This window comes from Dermacentor albipictus, chromosome 5, assembly GCF_038994185.2.
Source record: "Dermacentor albipictus isolate Rhodes 1998 colony chromosome 5, USDA_Dalb.pri_finalv2, whole genome shotgun sequence".
NCBI lineage: Eukaryota > Metazoa > Arthropoda > Arachnida > Ixodida > Ixodidae > Dermacentor > Dermacentor albipictus.
Genome location: NC_091825.1, coordinates 12,121,618 through 12,142,488, shown reverse-complemented (window position 1 = coordinate 12,142,488; position 20,871 = coordinate 12,121,618). Strand labels below are relative to the sequence as shown.

Here is a 20,871-nt window from a genome sequence, read left to right as displayed (position 1 = left end):
CTATTAATAGCTGCCTGAATGAGTATTTTGGGCCTCGCTAAGCTAATGATGCTTGATAATTGTTCTCTTATTCGCATTACTTACCTGAGCCAGATTACCAAAATAATGCAACCACATAATTATGCTTTGGCATGCAAACTGCCAACAGTGGCTGTCAGTTTCGCATTGACTGCTGCTATTTCACCTACAATGGCTACGCATGACTGCACTTTGAAATGCGTACTGCCAAAGGTGCCTTTCAAGCGTGCCCCGATCCCGGCCACGGCAGCCGCATTTCGATGGGGGCGAAATGCGAAAACACCCGTGTACTTAGATTTAGGAGCACATTAAAGATCCCCAGGTGGTCGAAATTTCCGGAGTCCTCCACTACGGCGTGCCTCATAATCAGAAAGTGGTTTTGGCATGTAAAACCCCATAATTAAAATTTTTTTTTTAAGTGTGCCTCGACTACTGTTATTTCATCACAGGGCCCATCATGCTCGATGGTGGCTGCCCAAGAGAGTATTTTGGGGCTTCTGACAATGGCATTATTCATCTCAGCAGGCTGGAACAACTACCTGTAAGCAGGCCTGCCTAACAGGGGCATGTCACTCTGCATTGCTCTTAATTTCATCAAGCCATTTGAACAAATAAGTGACTGTGTGGTGGAGTAAACCAAGCCGACAGTATGTTTTAGTTATTGCTTGGTTGCATGTATTGGCCTTTAGGGGCATATAAACTTGACGATGGCTCCAACACGACTGCTATTGTTTTCCTTTCGACACGCAGGCTGCCGACATTGGTGGTCAATTTCACCTCGGCTGCTGCTACTTCACCATAGGGCCTGTCAACTCGAGAATGGCTGCCCTAGTGAGCACTCTGGGCCTCGCTAAGCCAATTATGTTTTATAACTGTTCTCTTATTCACATTATTTGCGTGAGCCAGATAACCAAAATAAACAATACAACCACATGAATGTGCTTTGGTGTGCAGGCTGCAAAGAGTGGCTGTCAATGTCACGTTGACTACTGCTTTTTCGTGTGAAGCTAAACCGTGGCGGCCCAAATGAGCATTTTGGGCCCCACATAGTTATTCAAGGCTAATAATTGTATTTGCATTCATATCTTCCAGCATTTAAGCAAGTTTCCATGCCAATATTTATATTGAGCACAATCTGTGCAGGACGTTGCTTTTTCAGAATTGCGCTTCCATTAAAAGGAATATGTCGTCATATGAATTGCTTATTTGAGAGGTCGCGGGGGAATGCTTGGCTGCTGCGAACCCACTGGCAAAATTTTGTTAGCCCTAATAAGGGCTATTCTTTCATTAATAAGAAGCTGTTATGCTTTGAGTGGCTCAATGCTGGACAGCTCGCAGTCGGAGTCGCTTTCTTCACTGTCACCCTCACCCATCACCCTCACCCAGTTGGATGACGATGGGTTGGATGTGGTCACTTCCAGACGTATCAAGCCTGAACTTTGCCTCCAGGTCCATCACGTGGCGAATGTTCTTCCTCCAGTCTTCCGCCGTTACGTGCTTGATTTTTCCTTAAGACGTGTTCGACCGTGCACAGCTTGAAGTCTCTGTTGTCCGCAGCGATGCTATTTTTCACCTTTGCCTACACGAGCTAAATAGGATTAAATTCAGTGGTATGGTGGGAGCCCGAGTACAATGCAACCTGCCCTTTCAGCTGCATTGTCTACAGTGTAGCTCAGAAAGTGTGGTTTTACAGATGCTACCAACTGAAGCAGCTGCTTTTTCACCATCCTTTTGCTGTAGGTGATGGTTTTGCTTTTGAGCCACTCCTGTATTTTTTCCTTTGTCCAAGCTGTTGTTGGCATGTTCTCTTCTCGCTGAGAATGGTAAGGTGCATTGTCCAAAACGACGACGCTACCAGCAGGCAACTTCTGCAGAATGGTATTAAACCATCCCTCGAAGTGACTGCCGTCCATTTCTTCGTGGTAGTCGCCTGTTTTTTGGCCTCGGAATATATCTAAGCAGCCGTTGATGAAGCCGTCCTCGCTGCCGATGTGCGTCACAATCAGGCGCTGGCCTTTTCCAGAAGGTTGTTTCAGACCCGTCGACAAGCCCTTTCCTCGAGCGTATGGGCGTCTGCACTTGACTGGGTGTGCCCCGCCGTCACCTATGTCTCGTCCAGGCAAAAGATTTTCGGCCTTCCGCCCGATAGTGCTCCACGTCACGAAAGTAGCAATTCCGCCATTCAGCAATGTCATCCCGGTTGATAAGCTGCGAATTGCGGCTCCTCTTCTCGTGCTTGAATCCGATCTCGACAAGCAGGCGACGCACAGTACACCGCTTCAGTAATGGGAGATCCATACACTTCGAGAACTCGCTCATTATCTTCTTGACCGTTGGTACCTCGTTGCGGCAAAAGAAATCGTGCACACATTACCTCAGCGTGCACAACGTGAAGCTGTCTTACTTCGTGCTGCATCTTCTTTTCTCCGCATTTCGTGGGTGCTTTTGCCAGGGCTTCTACAGTTTGCCACCTGAAATATGCGACTCTTTGACCTCTCTCCTCATCTTGAACACGGTGCTTTCGCTGACGCCGAACATCTCAGCGACAAACTTTGTCGTCGCCTTGACACTGTGTTCAGGCTCCCTGGTATGCCAATACGTGTAGCAGTGGAGGATCATGTTGCGTGAATCGCTGTTCAGAATGTGGCCACTCTTGTTCTTCTTGTCGAGGCTCCTTGGGGATGTGGGCATCGAGGCGACAGAAGGTTAGTTCGGCAACAAAGGATCGCATTCCGATGTCACCTCGCTGGTCTCCATGTCAGAAAACTCGCACAGAATGCCTTGCACGAACTGGCGAGATTGCAGGCTTGGAAAAAGAAAAAAAAAAGAAGAGAAGGAAAAAAATTTGTCAATAGGCAAAACCAAAAAATATAAATTTTACGTTATTTAAAACCAAGAGTATTTATTTAAAACGATAAATGAAGAATTTTTGTACCTTTCCTGCCTCGAGTATTCACGCCCAAGATTTGTAATGGTTGTGATAAGCGCATTGTTTTATATAAGTACCTGTTCAATAGCAACTGATTCATTTTAAGCTCTTAAAAGGAGTATTAAATGTGCCGTGTACATGTAAGCAAGCGCTAAAGTCATGCAAAGCTGCACTTTCTACTTTTGTCACTTGCAATGAAGCTAAAGAGCAGACGACATGCAGTGTTGTGGAAGGCATGGGGTTACTTTTCTGTTGCGATCCGGCATGTGCTGTAGCACATGAGAGCTCTACTAAACCAGTCATCAAAATAGTCTTTATTTATACCGAGAATCGCGTATTTCAGAAGCATGATTTTTTGAGCGGGATTATTTTGGTCGCGTAGGCAATCGACTGTCGCGCTTCTGTATTCTGGGCGGGGGCTCCCCTTTCTTCTAAAGTTGTACCCGACTATAGTATCGAATATAGAATAATGATATGCACATGCATTTATTAGGAAGTTGGTTTATTTTAACATAATGTTGGAACATTGCAAATACATAGTCTTTGATAAAAAATTAAACTAGTAAGTTGCTATGCTAAATGATGGTATATTTGGCTCATGGTAGCTTCGGAAAATTGAGTAATTTCCGCTAGTTGCCTGTTTCCTCTAATTTGTGCCTTATTATACTGCATCTGTTTCCCATAAACTGAGAGGCATTTGACTCTACGTCATGCATCGCATTCGCTGCCAAGCGATAAGCTCAGGAATGGGGGGTGGAACTTTAAAAAAAAAATATGCACCCTCGCTGTTTGCAAACTCGTGCTCCTTGCTACTGAGAGGCTGCTTTGTTTGCGGAGCCTAAGTGCCAGTGGCTAAGCCTGTTTCACAGACAAAATTTTGTCAGCAGCATGAAATTATTGTAAAATACAGCACAAAATCAAACACACTAGACAGTTTTAGTTTAGTGTTTGCAATCGAACGTAAAAGCATTAGGTACGTAAAGCAAGAGCGTTGTCCTAACTGTGCATGCTCTGAACGTTTTTGGGTTTCGGCAGTTTATGTGCGCTATGGTGACTTGTGTTATTTGGCGAGTTTAACATCTGTAATGTTTACAGACGCTAAGAAATAATGTTGTCAAACATGGTGGCACCCATGGCTCCCACTTCAGTGTGAATTCTCATGGCTACGTTCTCACTCGCGTTGATTGCCAGTAACTATTGTAATGAGCTTTCGCGTTCTCTAAATTCACCTAAAAGGTTAATTATGAGCGTATAGTATGTCCATTTTCTGAGATCGTTCGGCGATTCTGGTGCCCATACGCCTAATGAGACGCGTCCGCATAGCAACAGCAGGGTAGTTGTTAATGGATCGTCTTGGCTTGGATACGTTTGGCATGAGACAGAGCCCTGTTTTATAGCGTTTTTTTAATGTTTGTGTTCCTATAAGGTAAAGTAAAAGACTTGAAAGGACACGCACCGTAACGTCCCGCAAAGGTGTTACATTTAACGCACGTAAGGCGACGAATGCTATTCTAAAGCTGTCTACTTTGTTAGGCCGGCACTAGTTCCTACCTGTGCCCCTAACCCTTATGAATGGGCGCTGCATTCACAATTTCCCATCAAGAGACTTGTGAATTAACTTGCACCGCAGTCATATCTGAATTCTGTCAGGCATGGGAGAAGAGTTGTTTTATTTCTTGAAGTAACTTGTATATTCCATTGCTAGGTAACAGTAATTTCGGAGATGGAATGAAAAGTGCAACTGGAATAATTCGGTAGATCAGTTGCCCCAGAAGTAATGAATACTAACACGTGTACTTAACCCATTGGACCACCAATGTCCCGCAAATGTCGACCACATGTCCCATATGGGACAGTTCAACATCCCTAGGACATGCGTAAGAAGCCTGTGGACGATCCTTGGATGTCCCTGGGATTTTCAAGGGCAAGGCTCTCCCTTCGCTTGTCAAGGTGGGCAAGCGAGGGGAGAGCATACCCTGTGCGACCATTTCTCCCAAGGCCACTCCAATGCCGCAATTGTATGAGGCTGGGACACCTGAGTGCCGTGTGTAAGAACATGAGAGTTTGCTCATGCTGCAGCGAGCCCCATGCTGCAGACTCCTGTGCAGCCACAGTTCTGAAATGCACCAATTGCCTTGGGTCCCATGATGCTTCCTCGAAGGAATGCCCCAAAACGAAGGAGGGAAAGGCGGTCTTGAAGCAGATGGCGAGGGACTGCTCGTCTTGTAGGGAAGCTGTTGCGGCCGTTAGAAAGCGACATTCCCAGCACCGTCAGACTTCAAAAAACGCTGTTGCCTCTGTAAAGAGTACGCCCCATCCGACAACGCCATCTCCTTTGCCCCCTAGGCCTGGTGGAATTGAATCTAAATCTGGCAAAGTCATGGCGGAGACTCGTACAACTTAGTCTGCCCTACTAAAGCCACAGCGAAAGCCACAGCGAAAGCCACAGCCAAAGCCGCAGCCACAGTGGAAGCCACAGTCGATGCCACAGCCAATGCCACAGCCGGAGACACGTCAAGTGATACAGCTGTGCACCGCTGTAGAGTGCACAGCGCGGGTTCCTGACAAATTGCCTGAAGAAAGCCGGCGAGTGGTTATGATGTTCTGGTCTCTGATTAATACTTTTCGAATGCTCTTGAATAACCTGCACACTTCGTTAGTGCGAAGTGCAATGCAAGTGCTGGTAGCTCTCAATTCAGTACTTGCAAGTCTTGAGTAGGCACATGGCTCACCTGCAGCATTCTATTCGCACTGAAGTCAAGAAAGCTGTGTTTTACTTTAACGATGTACTGCCATGTACAGCAACATACTGCTGATGACCAGTGGCTCCTTGGTCTTCACAAGTGACTTCAACATACATCACCAGCTATGGGGAAGTACCAAGATCAGCTTCAGACATGATGGCAGCCTAAAGTATCAGCAGGGCACTTGCTTGGGCTTGACTGATTTCCAGGCGCTTTGGTGTGTGCACACACAGTGTTCCCTCTATCCCGCTTTCCTCTTTCTTTTCCCCTTTCCCAGTGTAGGGTAGCAAACCAGACTTTCGTCCAGTTGACCTCCCTGCCTTTCCTCTCTTTGCTATCTCTCTTTCTCTCCATGGGATCATCTCATGCACACGAATCAACATTCCTAGAAATGTCTCGTGAATGTCATAATGGGATATTGGGGCATCCAAGAGGTGTTTAAATATAGATTATTCTTACTGTATAATCCAGAGTACATCTTAAGGACATTTTTGTATGGATGGAGGACGCTTCTGGGACATTATGTGTCAGCAATTGTACAAAGGACGTTTCTTGGACATTTGGTTGTGGATTTAGGATATCCACAGGGGATCCATATTTACTATAAATCAACATAACAGAGACCTTCCTCAGATTGTACACTAGTAGTGCAGCAAGCCTGCTGCATTTTTACATACCATTAACAAAGTATGCTTGGCCTGGTTTTGTGTTGGCTTGTGGGGCAATGATGAAACGGAACTGCATGGCTCATGAAGATCCATCCTAGCAGTCCAATAAGGCGACCAAACATTTTTGTCATTCATAAGCTGAAGTACCGAGAAAGGCCAGGAATGCAGCCTACCGCATCTCAAAGCATAATAAAGAAGGCTGCAGTGAATCTAAGCACTGTACATAATTCCCTGCTACGGTAAACTAATACATCACGTAGAAATTGATAAAAATGCATATCAGAACATATAGTATAAAGTATAATCAGTCGGGACATGCAAGTTGTACCTTTTTTGTTCTAACACAAATGAAGCTACAGAACTAACTTCCGCAGGCTGCTGAATCATTGAGTCTCTGTAGAAGTACAACATTTATTTCAATAAAACAGCTGCAGGAAGATCACAAGTTTCACTCCAAATGCACTCATTTGTTTGCATTGATGTGCTTAACTAAAAACTGCTAAGACTCAATAATTTGATCATACAAGCTCAGCCATTAGAAGTTACGGCACACCATAGCCAGTAAAAGAGTGAAGCAATTCAACTTACAGATGCACTTTGGCTAGCAAGAAAATTTAAAAACTCGCGGTAAGGCCACTATGGAAGTTATCACGAGGCTTGCTACAGGCTCACTTCAGCGGTCGTAGGCACATCAACGAAAAATTTGCTGGAAAGTTCAGATATGTTCAGGAAAGTTCAGTTTTGCTGCTGCAAAACTTTAGAACACATCATAGTCACTTACCTGAATAATTTTTTGGAGAGAAATAATATACTCACGACTAATCAGCATGCTTTTAGACAAGGTTACTCCACAACCACACAGTTAGTAGTCACTGTCCATGAGCTCGCTTCCGTGCGGGATGGGGGTGGTCAAGTTTATGCTATTTTCTTAGATTATTGTAAGGCGTTCGACAGAGTCCCTCATTCGAAACTAATATATAAAATGAAACTTCTCAGAATACCACTACAGATCATAAACTGAATAAATTCATAGCTGACTGGTCGTAAGCAGTATGTAGAAATAAATGGATCATGCTCCCAGTTTTTGGGGGTAACTTCAGGCGTACTTCAGGGATCGGTGCTAGGTCCAGTACTGTTTAATATTTATAATAATGACCTAGTTAAAATTGTGGAATCGCCTGTTTGTGTCAAATTGTTTGCAGATGATTGTATTATGTATTTAGCAACATTCGAACGGTCTCTGATCAGCTTTTGCTGGAGGAAACCTTGGATAGGTTGGCAGAATGGTGCAAGGAATGGGATATAGTTATGACAAAACAGTGCATATGTGTATTACAAATAAGTTATGAAAGCTAGAATACTTGTACAGAATAAAGAATAAGATTAGGAAAGTAGAAAGCTGCAAATACTTGGGGATAACTTTAACTTCATGTCTATCCTGGGTGCCTCAGACAATATAACCTGTGCAGCCCGAAAAAGATGAGGATTTCTAAGTTTAAATTAGGCGACTCCACATCCTCATTAAGATTGAAAGCCTATAAAACATACGTTAAACCTCTCTTAGAATATTCGAGTATCGTTTGGGATCCTCACACAGTGGTAGGTATTGAAAAACTAGAAAGAATTCAAAGGTTAGCCGCGCTTTTCATCTATAAGCGCTTCAAACGACGTGATTCCCCAACGAGTATGCTGGAAGCCGCAAACTTGGAACCACTAACTGATCGAAGAAAGACTGCCAGATTAAATTTCTTTCGCCAGCTTTATTACGGGAAACTAAGAATACAACCGCATGACTATATTATTAAGGACACATCTCGAATTTCCTGCCGCAAACACAGCCAGTATTTAAAACCGATCTCTGCATGAACAAACCTTTTCAAAAACTCATTTTTTCCCACTGGTTACAGCCACCCACTTGATGAATCTTGTTGGCTGTAACCCTTGTATATATTTGTCTGTTTTTTTTTGTATTTGCTCACGTAGCCCCCTCCTGCTTAGACAGATGTCTGCAGTATTGTGAAAATAAAAATAAAATAAATAAATAACATATGTCAGCCACTATACAGAACTTACAAGAGCCTTTCTGCAGGCTGTCTTCAGTAGTTACACACAAGTTATGCTCAAGATGTCACCACCACATTAGGTGATAACGAAGTTACTTGATACTATTTCAGCGGTAGTAGAAACACAGCTGCTGCGTGGTCACCCATTTATAGTGCAAATTCACTCTGCATCCCTGACACATTCCGGTGAAGGTAACCAGAGAAAACATTTTGGAGTAGTGATGAGACTATTCAGTTGAGCTAATATTTTGCAGATGAACCTTGGCCAGTAAAAGAATATTAATCTCTTTGTAAGGGTGGAGAACAAAGATAGTTTATAGGAGGCCTACCGCAGGCTGGCTCACTTCAGCGTTTGAAGGCATATACAGTCGACGACTGATTATTTGAACTCCCGAGAAAGGCTTCAAAGTGGGGCACCAGGATGGACAAACATGATCATTGGAACGTGAAACCATTCACATGACTGTACATGCAAATGATTAGTCGCTGGTGTCCATGGTAGTGAACATATTAGTTCGCCAACATGGACGTCTGACTTTGATTTGTTGTGCCCCCATCAGGATGCAGGATGTTCGATGGGTAGTCATTCGGCTACCAGGCATTAGTGTATGAAAAGTGCAATGAATGCCCTTTTCATTGTTTGCACTACTGTGTTGTCGTTCCTTTGTCCCAAGAGCACGTTTGACACCCACAAATTAAAGGCAGCATGCAAAGAACGATAAAAAAGTACCAATGACTTGTCCTTCCAGTGAACGTTGGGCATGTTAAAGTCCCCTCTAAACAGAAAGTAGTCTGTTGGTACCCTTTGTGGCAAACCAGAAAGCAGATTGGAAGACTCACCACTACAGTTGCACCCACTTACAATATTCAAGTGCCATGAAAATTGCATTGTTATAGCCAGTAAATTTTGTAGCTGGTTGCATGAAAAGAAAGAAAAGGAAAATGGGGGATTGCAGGGCTGTTGTGAGAAAACTATAATAGCGCTGAGGCCCGTGGCCCTTCCCCAGCACCTTCCTCCATCCGGCTGCTGAATGTGTTGACTAATTTAACTGCTTAACGCTGCTTCCTGCATGCTCCAGTCGCATGTAACAAGCCTTCGCGGCTGTTGGTATTAAAAAAATGGCACTGCTTTAACAACTGCAAAGAGGTGTCATGGGCGGCAAGCGACATGCAAGCTTTGCCATGGTATTGCTTTGGGGGCCGCAAAAGTGGCCCTTTAAGAAATGTAAGAAAGTTGCCACAGCAGCCTCTCAGATCGAGAAATGCAGAAGAAACGCTGGGGAAAGATCACCACAAGCACTTCGCCATGTACTCCTCACTGGCTTGCATGAAAAAACCCCATGGCCTTCGAGCTTGCTTGCTTTGTGCAGAGCTTGCCAACATCCTTCTTCCAAGGCTTCCAAATAGTCCATGTAGTTCCATGCTCCATGTAGTGCAGCGAAAGGTCCCCTCGTAAGACGAAGCCCCAGAGGGACTGAATCATCTACAACTCTGAGTCCTCGAGCATCCTCATTGACTGCAGACTGAAGTTCGGGCATCACTTCATCGGTGGAAGCTCCACATGCTTTATATAAGCCAGTGCTGTCTTAGACAAAGTGTGCTTTCCTAAAGCAGTCCCACACCGTAGACTTCGGACCATGCACCGAAGATAAACTGAATGGCCATCAATAGCTTGATCTTCGTTTGGTTGCTCCCGGCTTATGTGGCCATGTTCATAAACAAGACTAGCTTAACTTGTTCAAGAAATGGCGATGATACATGATCTCAAAATTGGTGATCACGCCGGCATCCATGGGCTGCAAGCCTGCAGTCGTGTTCAGTGGCAGGAAAAAAAACTTCCACGCTTAAGAGCTTATGGCCATGGAACGGTGGGCACTACAATGATCTAGGATGAGTGCCACCTTCATCTTAGATCGCTCAACATGTTGGTTGAACTCGAAGAGCCACTTGCGAAACAGTTCTCGCATCATCCATTCCTTGTGGCTGTGAACGGTAGTGTACCGGTATCCTGGCAGCAGTGGGTGTTTTTCTTTTTCCAAATGACAGATGCGAGTCACTTGTCACTCCCGTTCACGTTGGTGCACAAAAACAGCAAAGCACAGCTAGCTGTTTCTTGCTGCCCTTGCACATTTCCTGTAAGTGCATGCGTCTTGGAGAGCAGCATCTGGAAAAAGTCCTGTTTTGTTGCCATTATATTCGTCGGTGTCAACGTAGATGTCGAGAATGCAGGGTAGCGTTTCCTCCATTCACTTCTGCTTTCACCTCTATGTCTAGCGAAGCTCCCTCACCATTACAGCTTCGATTGAAGCGCTGTACCCAACCACCAGCTGGCTGGAAGTCCACATTGTTGATGAATAAGGGCAAACAGCTTTGCCTTTGTGGCCAGAATTGGCCCAGTGATCGGCAAGTTCATGGGATGGGCACCAAGAAACCACTCGCGCAGGGCCTTTTCCAGCTCCTTATAGGCACCTTGTTGAACGTGTTTGCGCCTGTTGTCTATCGAGCAGTTGGTCAAACTTCTCTGCTGAGCAGATGATTGTCGACATTGTTGGTTGCGATAGTCCGTACTTCAAGTCAGGCACCTTTTTACCGTCTTTGTAATCTTTCACGATACTGCACTTTGTCCCCAAATGTATAGCAGTGCACATTATTTTCACTGGCAATGTCGTGCATTGCCAATGATCAGTGGGCAGATCAGCCATCTTTCATTTCGGCGGTGATTTAAGCGAGGCAGAGGGACCACATGGCCAGGAATGACTTCAACACAACCAGCAAAGACGAGCACAAGCGACTTAATCTGTTGACACAACTGTGCAAAATGAGGAGCGTGCAATCTGGGAGTGGCGCTGTTGGCGCAGTACATGGGTGTTTCGGTGGGCAGCGCACATCACAGAGCTATGGGCCCAGCCCATTTGTTTTCTGAGGGGTGAAAGGGCAATGGAAGAGAGGCTGGAAATGCGGAGAAGGTTGGAAAAGAGGTTCTATTGGAAGAGTGCGCGGCAGCCATTCGGTCAGCGGGCGAGGTTCTAGCGGCTTGAAATTCATTCTCTTTTGAAGGATTTCGCATTCCATCACCTCTCCGCACAGACACCCAGCAGCCAGACTTCATTGTTACAACCGATAATGTGCAGGGTGTCTACCAACCGGGAAAACCGGGAATTCTCAGGGATTTTGAGTAGTCTGGAAAAACTCAGGGAAAACTCAGGGAATTTGTGCTTCTATCAGGGAAAATTAGCTGTAATTTTTTTAGAGGGTCAAAAGTCGCGGTAATGCTGGCTCGAGAAACAGACAGGACTCGTAACGAATCGTCGTCGGCTGGAGGAGTTGCCAGTGTACAGTCAACGACCGACTTTCTGGGTTCCCGATAACTCGGACGGCTTCGCGGCACCACCACGTACCGAAAAGAGTCAATGTATCATAACGTCTGAAAATTCAGACGCAAGAACTCTTCGCCGTACGATTTTCTAAACGTTGTGCGTGATCGCAGGTCCAAGACGGCATTAATGAAAACCACCACCGCTGCTATTTTGATTACCTCGCCGCCTTGAACCGGTGCTCTCGCACGCAGATGCGCTGGCAGCCGTGGCCACCACTGCGGCAACGGTAGGCCTAGCTGCTTCGACGTTCGCTGTTAAGCTTCGTGTCGTTCGGTGCCGTGTTTCTTCATTTCTCCGCTGACAGCAATAATTTTGTCTTCGAAGCTCGGAAAGTACGGCGCATTGCATAATGCTCTTTCCCGAAAGTCTGCTTCGCCTCATTACAGTCGTGTCACGCGGTGAAGCGTACAAGCGTAAAAAGGGGCAATTGTCGCGGGACACTGTATGTATTTCTTAATTTTACACGTGTGCACTCGCCCTCACCTGTCACAGTAGGAGCACCGATATACCTAATAAGTGCACTGACAGGCATTCAGAGCTTTTTCAGACGTACATGTGTCGATTTTAGCTCTTAAGGGCAGTAAAAGACATGAATTTATTCTTTCGGACTGCCTGATTTTTCGGAAGTTTTCGCGGCCCCTAGGGGGTCTGAAAAATTGGACGTTGACTGTAAATTGACCAAGAGTATTCTTCAAATGGTCCGTGGGGCGAACGCGCGGCGAAAGGAGGACGAGAACAGAAAGGATCGACGCACTGAGGAATGAACGACCACTTCTTTGAAGGAGCCTGCGCTCAAAAAACAAATTGTTGGCTGATGCTGAGATGCAGGTGTCCCTCATCCAAACCAATATAAACTCTTTAAAGCAGTGAAACACAACACTGAGGCGTCTTGTGCGAGCTGAGAGTATGTCAGGACAGTTGCATGACACTGAGCATGCTATCAGTTCATAGAAATAGCTCATATTCGAAAATGTTTGCTTCTGTATGCATCTCCTTTTTATTTGTACTAGAGAATGTCCAACTCGATTTGAAAATTTTTTCGAAGACATTTTATTTGCTGTGCATTTTAATAACCCCTCCCTTATATTTTTTTGAATAACATAAACACTACTCCTTAGTATTCAAATTGGATTAAGTCGGTTTTTTTTTCAAATTTTCTTCATATGCTTACTAGAGAGTGACAGCATAGGGCGATATGGTTTCAGCGCGTCTTGACATAAAACATAGTTCTGCATCACTCAGGGAATTTTGCAAAAGCACTCAGGGAAAACCTGGAAAACTCAGGGAATTTGGAAATGTCAACTTGGTAGACACCCTGATGTGGCTTGGGCGCATGTAATAAGCAGGTTATTCACCATAGAAAATATACAAACGTTTATGCTGCAGCAGCTTTCTCATTGTTATGACCGATATGTTGTTAAAACCAGTATCATTATATAAGCGGGTTCAACCGTAGTGTCACTGTGTGGACAAACGAATACAGCAATATTAAGGTCTTCTGAATCTATTTGGCACAAAGTAGTCCTGGGAAATGAAGATTTGACGTCGCTAAAGTCTAGTGGTAAGTCCTTCGCAAGCAAGAAGCCTCTGCCACCACCATGCAGATTGCCGTCAGTCTGAAATTTTTTTTATTTATTTCAATACCCTAAAGACCCAGAGGGCATTACATAAGGGGGGGGGGGATTATTATACAATCAAAAGGTACAACAAGATTAGACACCAAAAAGAATAACAACTATAATGAGTACAATAGAAATGGAGCATTTACAAATCAAAGCAGAAGAGCACTACAGATGTCGTCTCGCAATCAAGAGGTATACCATATAAAATATCGATTTCATGCATATTGACGGATTAGGGTTACTCGACCCAGATACATCAGCAATTCTGTGTTAAAGTATGACACATCAGTAAGAATAACTATTTGTTCCAGCAGATCATTCCGCTCTTTTACCGACAACACAGTTGGCAAGTTCTGATATTTCAATGTTCTTGCAAAAATTAGTTGTACTTTCGGACGATCTCTGCGTGAAGAGATACAATGCACCAGGAGAATATTCCTAGTTACAAAATCTGTATTGCTGTAGTACATTGACTATTAGAAAGCCAGAAAGCTGAGCTGGTTGGCTGAGCTGAGCTGTCTAGAAATTTCTAGACATTTCCTTGGTCTTCAAACAAAATCACGTTTGTTGGCAGTACTCCCCAAGATCTTCGACGCCGTTGTTAAACTTTCAATTGAAGCATTCCAAAGTAGTAAAAGACTGAATTGCCATGTCGTGCTTTAAGTCTTCTCTCACCAGATCCTGCATGCACAAAATGAGTGCCAGTTTTAATGCACAGGTCTGGCGTCTATTAGAAGTACGTTTTCCTAGCGTAACAGTGGCCACTGTGGCTGAAAGCCTAAACAAGCCGGTTTCGAGGAGAACGGACGTGATTACAGAAAGCAGTAATAGCAAAAAGAGAGTAGTGGCTATTCCATACATTCATTCAGTATCGCACAGGCTTAAAAAAGTTGCAAGTAGATGTGATGTTAATGTTGCTTTCACTGCTCCCAATAAGCTAGGTAAGATATGCGCTGCCATGCAAAGGAAACAGGAGCAGGTGAAAGGCAAAAAAAAAACAAAATTTTGTCCAGTGCAGCACAATAAGAACAACAGTTTTACTGACTGTCATATGGGTGTGATTTATAAAGTTCCCTTTAGCTATGGCCAGTTCTACGTAGGGCAAACGGGGGGGTGTATCAATCGGAGGCTAATGGAACATAAAAGTTCGTTAACCGGTGGATCGCCTTCTAATCTTTCCTTTCATTGCCAAGATTGTAACTGCATGGCAGAGTTAGATGAATGCGCGATATTGTACTGGCATAAGAATGAAGATGCACGTCTTATGGTAGAGGCATGGCATATCTATAACGGTGGAAGTGCGTGCGTGAGTCAGCCTTCGATTACTTTACATAAAGAAGAGATTAAGTGCCTTAACAGCTATCTCTCTCGTGGACCGGTACATGTACCTGACCAACATGTGGTGATACCATTCCAGAGCTTGTGCAGATGAGTTTTGTGTCTTCCTTCTTTTTTCACCTCGGTGCTCCCTTCAGTTGACAGTCGGCGTTCGTGTTGTCCACTTCTCTTCTCTTATGTCCTGTCTGCACGCCTCACCTTTTTTGCATGATGAATACATTGACTCATCGCGTGCAAAAGTGACAAACGAGATACCCTGCGTCGGGTGTAAAGCTCGGAGAGTTTTTAGAATAAAAACCAGAACAGCGCAGCATAGGACGAGCTAGTAAAGAGCACAGGGCAGAGTGCTGGCTAGCTAGTCATCGCTCTGTCCTATGCTCTTTACTCACTCGCCCTGTGTTGCGCTGTTCCTGTTGTTAATATAAAGATGAACCAAGCAGCCCCATTGAGCACACTGCCAAGATTAGAGAGATTAAGATCAAAAGATTAAGATTAAGTGTAAAAAACAGACTTTGCGAAAAGCAACCGCGTTTTACACTACGATGCAACAAACTACACCTTCACAGCAAGACTTACACATCGGATGCGCAGTATTCAATGCACAGTAGAAATAAAAAACGGTAGAAAGTTATTATCCTCACCAACTTCTGCAGCATACTCCCAAAAACTGTTTTAGTAAATTCAATGACAAACAGGTGTTCTGCAGATATCATTATCGTAACTGAAACGTGGCTTTCGGCAGATGTTGAAAGCAGCGAGCTATCTCTGCATGACAGCTTCTCAATATTTCGTAAAGATAGGAACAAGGGTAGAGGAGGTGGTGTGATGGTTGCCATTGTGGTTTGCCTCAATATCACCAGTGCGAAGAAGTAACAAGGCAAAGCAAGCGGCTGAGAGCAGAAAGCATGGTTATGGCAGTAGCAAACTAACAAGTGGGGCGGCTACGTGACACTGATTGATTCCAGTGCCTTTGCCGCACTGCCATAGTCCATGGGGAAGACATCTTTGGTTCATACTGATTCGTCTAACCATGTCTCGCAGCCAATAACAACATAAAGATGTAGGGAAGATAAAAATCCTTCAAGTTCATCTGTTTTATTTCTGATACTTCGAGAGTTTATCTATAGTACGCTAATATTGACGGCATGACTTAGAGAGGGACAGCGGAAATGTGATGTTGGATGAGATGCAGAGGCTGCTTTTGTGATAAAACAACGAAGCTCGAAGAAGCGCCATATGTGTAGCGGTGGCTGCCAACAAGAACCTTGTAAACACGCAGTTTGAACTGCAAAAACTGTCTCTTGCCAAGTTCAAACAGTTCTTCTTGAGTGTAGCAAACTCACTTCGAAAAGTAGTTGCATACAGAAAAATCTGTTCCCTTCAATCTATCGCAGGTCACCAACACCACTTGCGTTTCTTTAAATCTGATTTTTATTTCGCTTTAATGTGCCAAGTCTGTATGATTATTGTTAAAGGGATCAATCGATACTTCAAGAGTGGTTTCCCTTTTTGCACCATCTGAAGTGGCCTTCAAAACAAATATTTCTGCTTGCTTGTCATGGAAAATGATGGCGCCAGTGATTACATCATTGCCTTGCTCTAAAGCAATCACTCTTTCGGTAAGGTTTTTAGTCTTGTTGAACAGATCGCATGTTAGATAGGTGACATAAAATTTTGACTTGTCCTGCCTCAATCGTTGCTACAGCCAATATAAAAGCAGGTGTATCAGATGATTCGGTACAGCAAAGTATGGTGTTTAAGTGCAAAGGTATGATGACAACACAAGAACATGTGCTGCTTTTCTTTACAGCTTTCAGTGGCTGCCAAAGGGATGAAGGAGAGCTGCAACACCGAGTTCCGCAACTACAGCCGCAAAGAGCTGCAGGTGTGCCGCTTCAATGCGTACGACCTGACATATGCACTGTTTGCCAAGGCCCCTAGTTGAGGCCCATTGAGCCACCTTGTCTGGACATGCCTCTTAACTGCCAGGTGGCAGCCTTTTCTTGTCACCACAGCAGATGGGTGGTGAGTGTGTCACCCTGCTGTTCCAGCTGTAAGCGACAAGCACTGGCGTTCCTCACCCACCCCAGAAAGACCCAGGACCATGTCCGTAGGATTTTGGACGCCGTGCTTCAAAGACAGGGCGGGCCTTGGACAGGCTCGGCCTCATTCTCTTCTCGGTCCTTTTCTCCTTTTGCGATGTTACTTTCGGGCATTCCATTTTGGCTCTGAAGATGCTTGGCATGGTAAATGAATTGGGCATTCGTGAGAATGTTCATGATGCCCAGTTAAACCATCCCGTGGTCTTTCACTAGGCTGTTTATAGCAATCTGGCCCCACACTTTATGTAGTTTCTCTGCATGTGTCTAATGCGGGTTTCTCTCCAGCCACAATGTGCTGGCTGTCGTGCTGACAGGGACTGCTGCACCCCAGTCCCACGTCGGAAGCTCCTGCGTGTGAGCAGCCTTCTACTATAAAGATCTAAAAACCAAAGAAGTTTTTATGTGTCTCATGCCAAGCTCTCTGTGCCAGTTACAAAACATTTGTTTCTCTACAGTGTATCTTGACATCCCCCCCCCCCTTTTTGGTTTTGTTTTCTGCATCCAAGCTGTTTGTGTGTGTGTGTAATATATATATACACACACACACACACACATATATATATATATATATATATATATATATATATATATATATATATATATATATATATATCCTGCACCAAACTTTCTTTATTTACGTGTAACACCTTTACTTTCTTTGACTTTTTTTAATGAGCGCAATTTTTGCCCCACTAAAGCTGTTCCAAAGGTTCACGAGGAATGGCTTGCAGACAGCAAGGCAAGCATTGTGTGGCTGCAGCCAGCATCATCCCATTTGCTCACCAATTACCTTTCAGTCTAACTTGAACGAGATGCAGGTGCCTGGCTCACGAGGTTGCCAGGTCATTTTGCGAGCGCACTGCTTCCTCATCAGTGCGAACAAAGCAAATGATGGGGATCCACATAAAAGCCAGAATTAGCATTGGTTGGGCATTATTAGCAGGTGGACTCTCATATAGGGATTTTCCACAGGATACATTGATGGATGCAGCCATGCACTGTCAGCATTGACCAAACTACTCAAGAGGCACGGCTTTTTAGATGAAAACCTGTGGAGGATGTCAGCAGAGCAGTAGGGGCCTTGACACAGTCCAGCACAAAAACAATGCCCACAAGCGTAGCAGTTGTTTTCCAGGTTTTTCTGCTCAGTCTTGACGACTTATAGCTGCATCAAAGCTGTTCCTAGGAACACTGTCAAGCAATAAAACATAACATACAGGGCATCTTGATGCTGACTGTGCCGACATTCCTCCTGACACTTCTTGAGATCATTGTTCCTAGATTTTTAGCTTGTGTGTTTGTCTGTTATATTTTCAACGTGAGTGTTCTGAAACGCGAGGCATGTCCAGACGAGGTGATGAGGCTGATGAGGCATTTTCGGGGGAGCTTAATGTGTTCTTCCTTCTCGAATAATTCTCTTACTCTTAATGTGGTATTTTTATTTTCTAGTGATAGTGCATTGGGCCTGTATATGCATAATGCATATACACAAGTGTAACCTTGATGATGAAAATCAAAAATGTTCTCCATGGTACTTGTATGAGCCTTGTGTTTCAATAAATGACAAAAGCAACTCTGTGCAATTTTTTATGCTGCAACCCAATACGGTATTGTTAGATTAATTGCATTGTACTACAGGTTTTCCTGCTCAGTTTAATCCAAGCGCCATTGAAAATCCATGTGCCAGCGAATTTAATCTGAGCACCAGCCTTTTTAATCCAAGTGCCAACAATATAATCCAGATGCTACATTTAATCCCAGTGGCCTCCGAATTAATCTGCGTGCCAATTGATTTGATCCTTGCACCAGCCATTTTAATGCAAGTGCCACTGGTTTTAATCCCAGTTCCAGTCAATTTGATCCTGTTAGAAATTAAGGAACAAATAATTCTTGCTAAAGAGGTCGTAACAGCCGTCATGAATGCCATTTGATGTCTTCACTGTATTGATGTCGGCACTATAGGACCACAGTACCCACGCTACCAGTGTTGTCATGGCTGCCTTACAAACACTTCCATGTGGTGTCTCGCTAATTTCGTCCTTTTGTAGTCTTGTTTCCAAGTGACAAGAGTTACTCGCATTGTGTGACTTGGGTTGCAATCGTTGCATGCGATTTCCTTCCGTATCGTCATGCATATTGATCAAAATGGTTCCCAAGGGTAAAAACTTGCTCATCCTTACTCAGGCACTTGACATAATCGCTAAGCGACTCGCAATGGCTCTCTAAGCTTTACCTTAGCATGCACTCCTATGCTTCTGACACGCATATCAAACTAGATGTCTCCGAGTCTAACATTTTATTCTTGAGTGACATGATTGGGTCACTAGTGACTCGCTCAACATCGCCACCTTTGCATCTTTGCTAGCCTCTCCAACTAGCATATCAAACGAAATTACTTTCGAAGCTGAACAACCTGTTCACTATCAAGCAGTCAAGCGACATAATCGCTAGTGACTCGCGTGACGCTGTCACGGTTCTCACCCTGGTATGCACTGTCCTGACCTGCTGATGTGCATAATGGCTTTCAAAGGATAACAACAGGCTCACTATCGCTCCCATGACATGATCGCTAGTGACTCGTGTGACGTCGCCACAGTTGCACGCGAGCATTGCTCCTGTTACCTGCAGATATGTATATCTAAAGAAATGGTCTTGAAAACACGGGTAGCTGCTCACTTGCTCATTAACGTGACATGATCACTAGTGACTCGTGCTGCGCTATTCCGGGCACTCGCTTGGGACCGGGCTAGAGAAGAGGCGAATTGACAGGTGCAATCCGTATTATGGGGACTCATGTGACGTCACATTGAATACTTGGCATGCACTCTCCCATTAGGGTGGCATTGATATAAAACTAAGTTATTTAAAGGGCAACATGCATGCATTTAGCCACACGTTTGTCTTACAAATGACTTGGTTATAAGAGAACCATTGTTTTAATATGACCAGTAACCTTTATATGCTACCAACCTGATATCAAAGCTGTAAAATGATATTTTGTTGATTGCCGTGCGTTAGTCAACTACAAATGAAAAATTAGCTGAACTAGCTGAATCTTGGATGTGTGGGATTGAGTGCGCATTCTTGCAAAGCTCAAGGATGGACTGCAAGAAGGTCGACCTGCAAAATAGCGTCGTGATGTGTTTATCGAGACATCTCCCTCGATACCAGATGTACAAAAATATGGTGAGGTCTCCTGAACCGAAACATGTAAATTATTAAATGTGGTATTTGATTGCATGAGAGACCAGGACACTTTTATTTATTTATTTATTCATTTACCTCACAGGCTCCCGAAGGAGTATTGCGTGAGGGGAGGATACAGGGAATTCAGCAAAAAAGTTCCTGGATAAGTTTATACAAACAAACTAAAAACGACTATGTGTCCTCCTCTCTGAATGCACCCTGAACAAAAGAAAAGTGCTTATCGAATGCCACGCAATCCACGCATTGAACAAGTGTCATTACGTGTTGTGCAGCATTCACAAGCAATGAGCACTTGTGCTCCTTTTGTGCGACTCCTTGTGGAGTCACCAGCACTGCGTCGCGCTGCTCACTGAGGTACTCTTTCACTTGGCATTTGAATTTGGTGAAAACTTCAGTTGGATTAAAAAAGGACTGCATGGCGGTAGGTGCTTGATGGAATGGTTCGAGTCTGCCAGGTTTGCCTGTCCTGCACGCTTGTGAGCAGGAGCGTTGTTGAAAATGAAGACAGTCTCTGTGTCCAACTCCTCAGAATCAACATGGGCAGACACGTCGGCGAGAAAGTCATTGAATGCAATCCAACAGACCCTTTCAACAATTTGCCAGTGCAGCACACTGTTAGCCGACATGTAGGTGATGATATTGATGTTCATGCTTTTTGTCAAAGTTGTCATCTGGAGCACTGCAGTGCCCTTTTATTTTGCGGCCGAGATTTCTTGAGCACCATATATTGTAATTTCTACCGTCTACATAAAAGCAGCAAACGCGGAGCCCATCCGTCTGTAACCATTGCGCATACTTACGTC

The 20,871-nt window shown here is 44.3% G+C and overlaps 1 protein-coding gene across 1 annotated transcript in view; it reads left to right on the top strand.

Annotated features, from left to right (window-relative positions):
- The window catches only part of SamDC (S-adenosylmethionine decarboxylase), a 186,151-nt gene extending 167,717 nt beyond the window's left edge, over positions 1 to 18,434 (top strand). Inside the window, exon 10 of the mRNA XM_065451714.1 lies at positions 16,570 to 18,434. Coding sequence (XP_065307786.1) covers positions 16,570 to 16,704 — 135 coding nt within the window. The 3' untranslated portion in view covers positions 16,705 to 18,434. The remainder of the gene's footprint in view (positions 1 to 16,569) is intronic.
- The last annotated feature ends 2,437 nt before the right edge of the window (positions 18,435 to 20,871 follow it).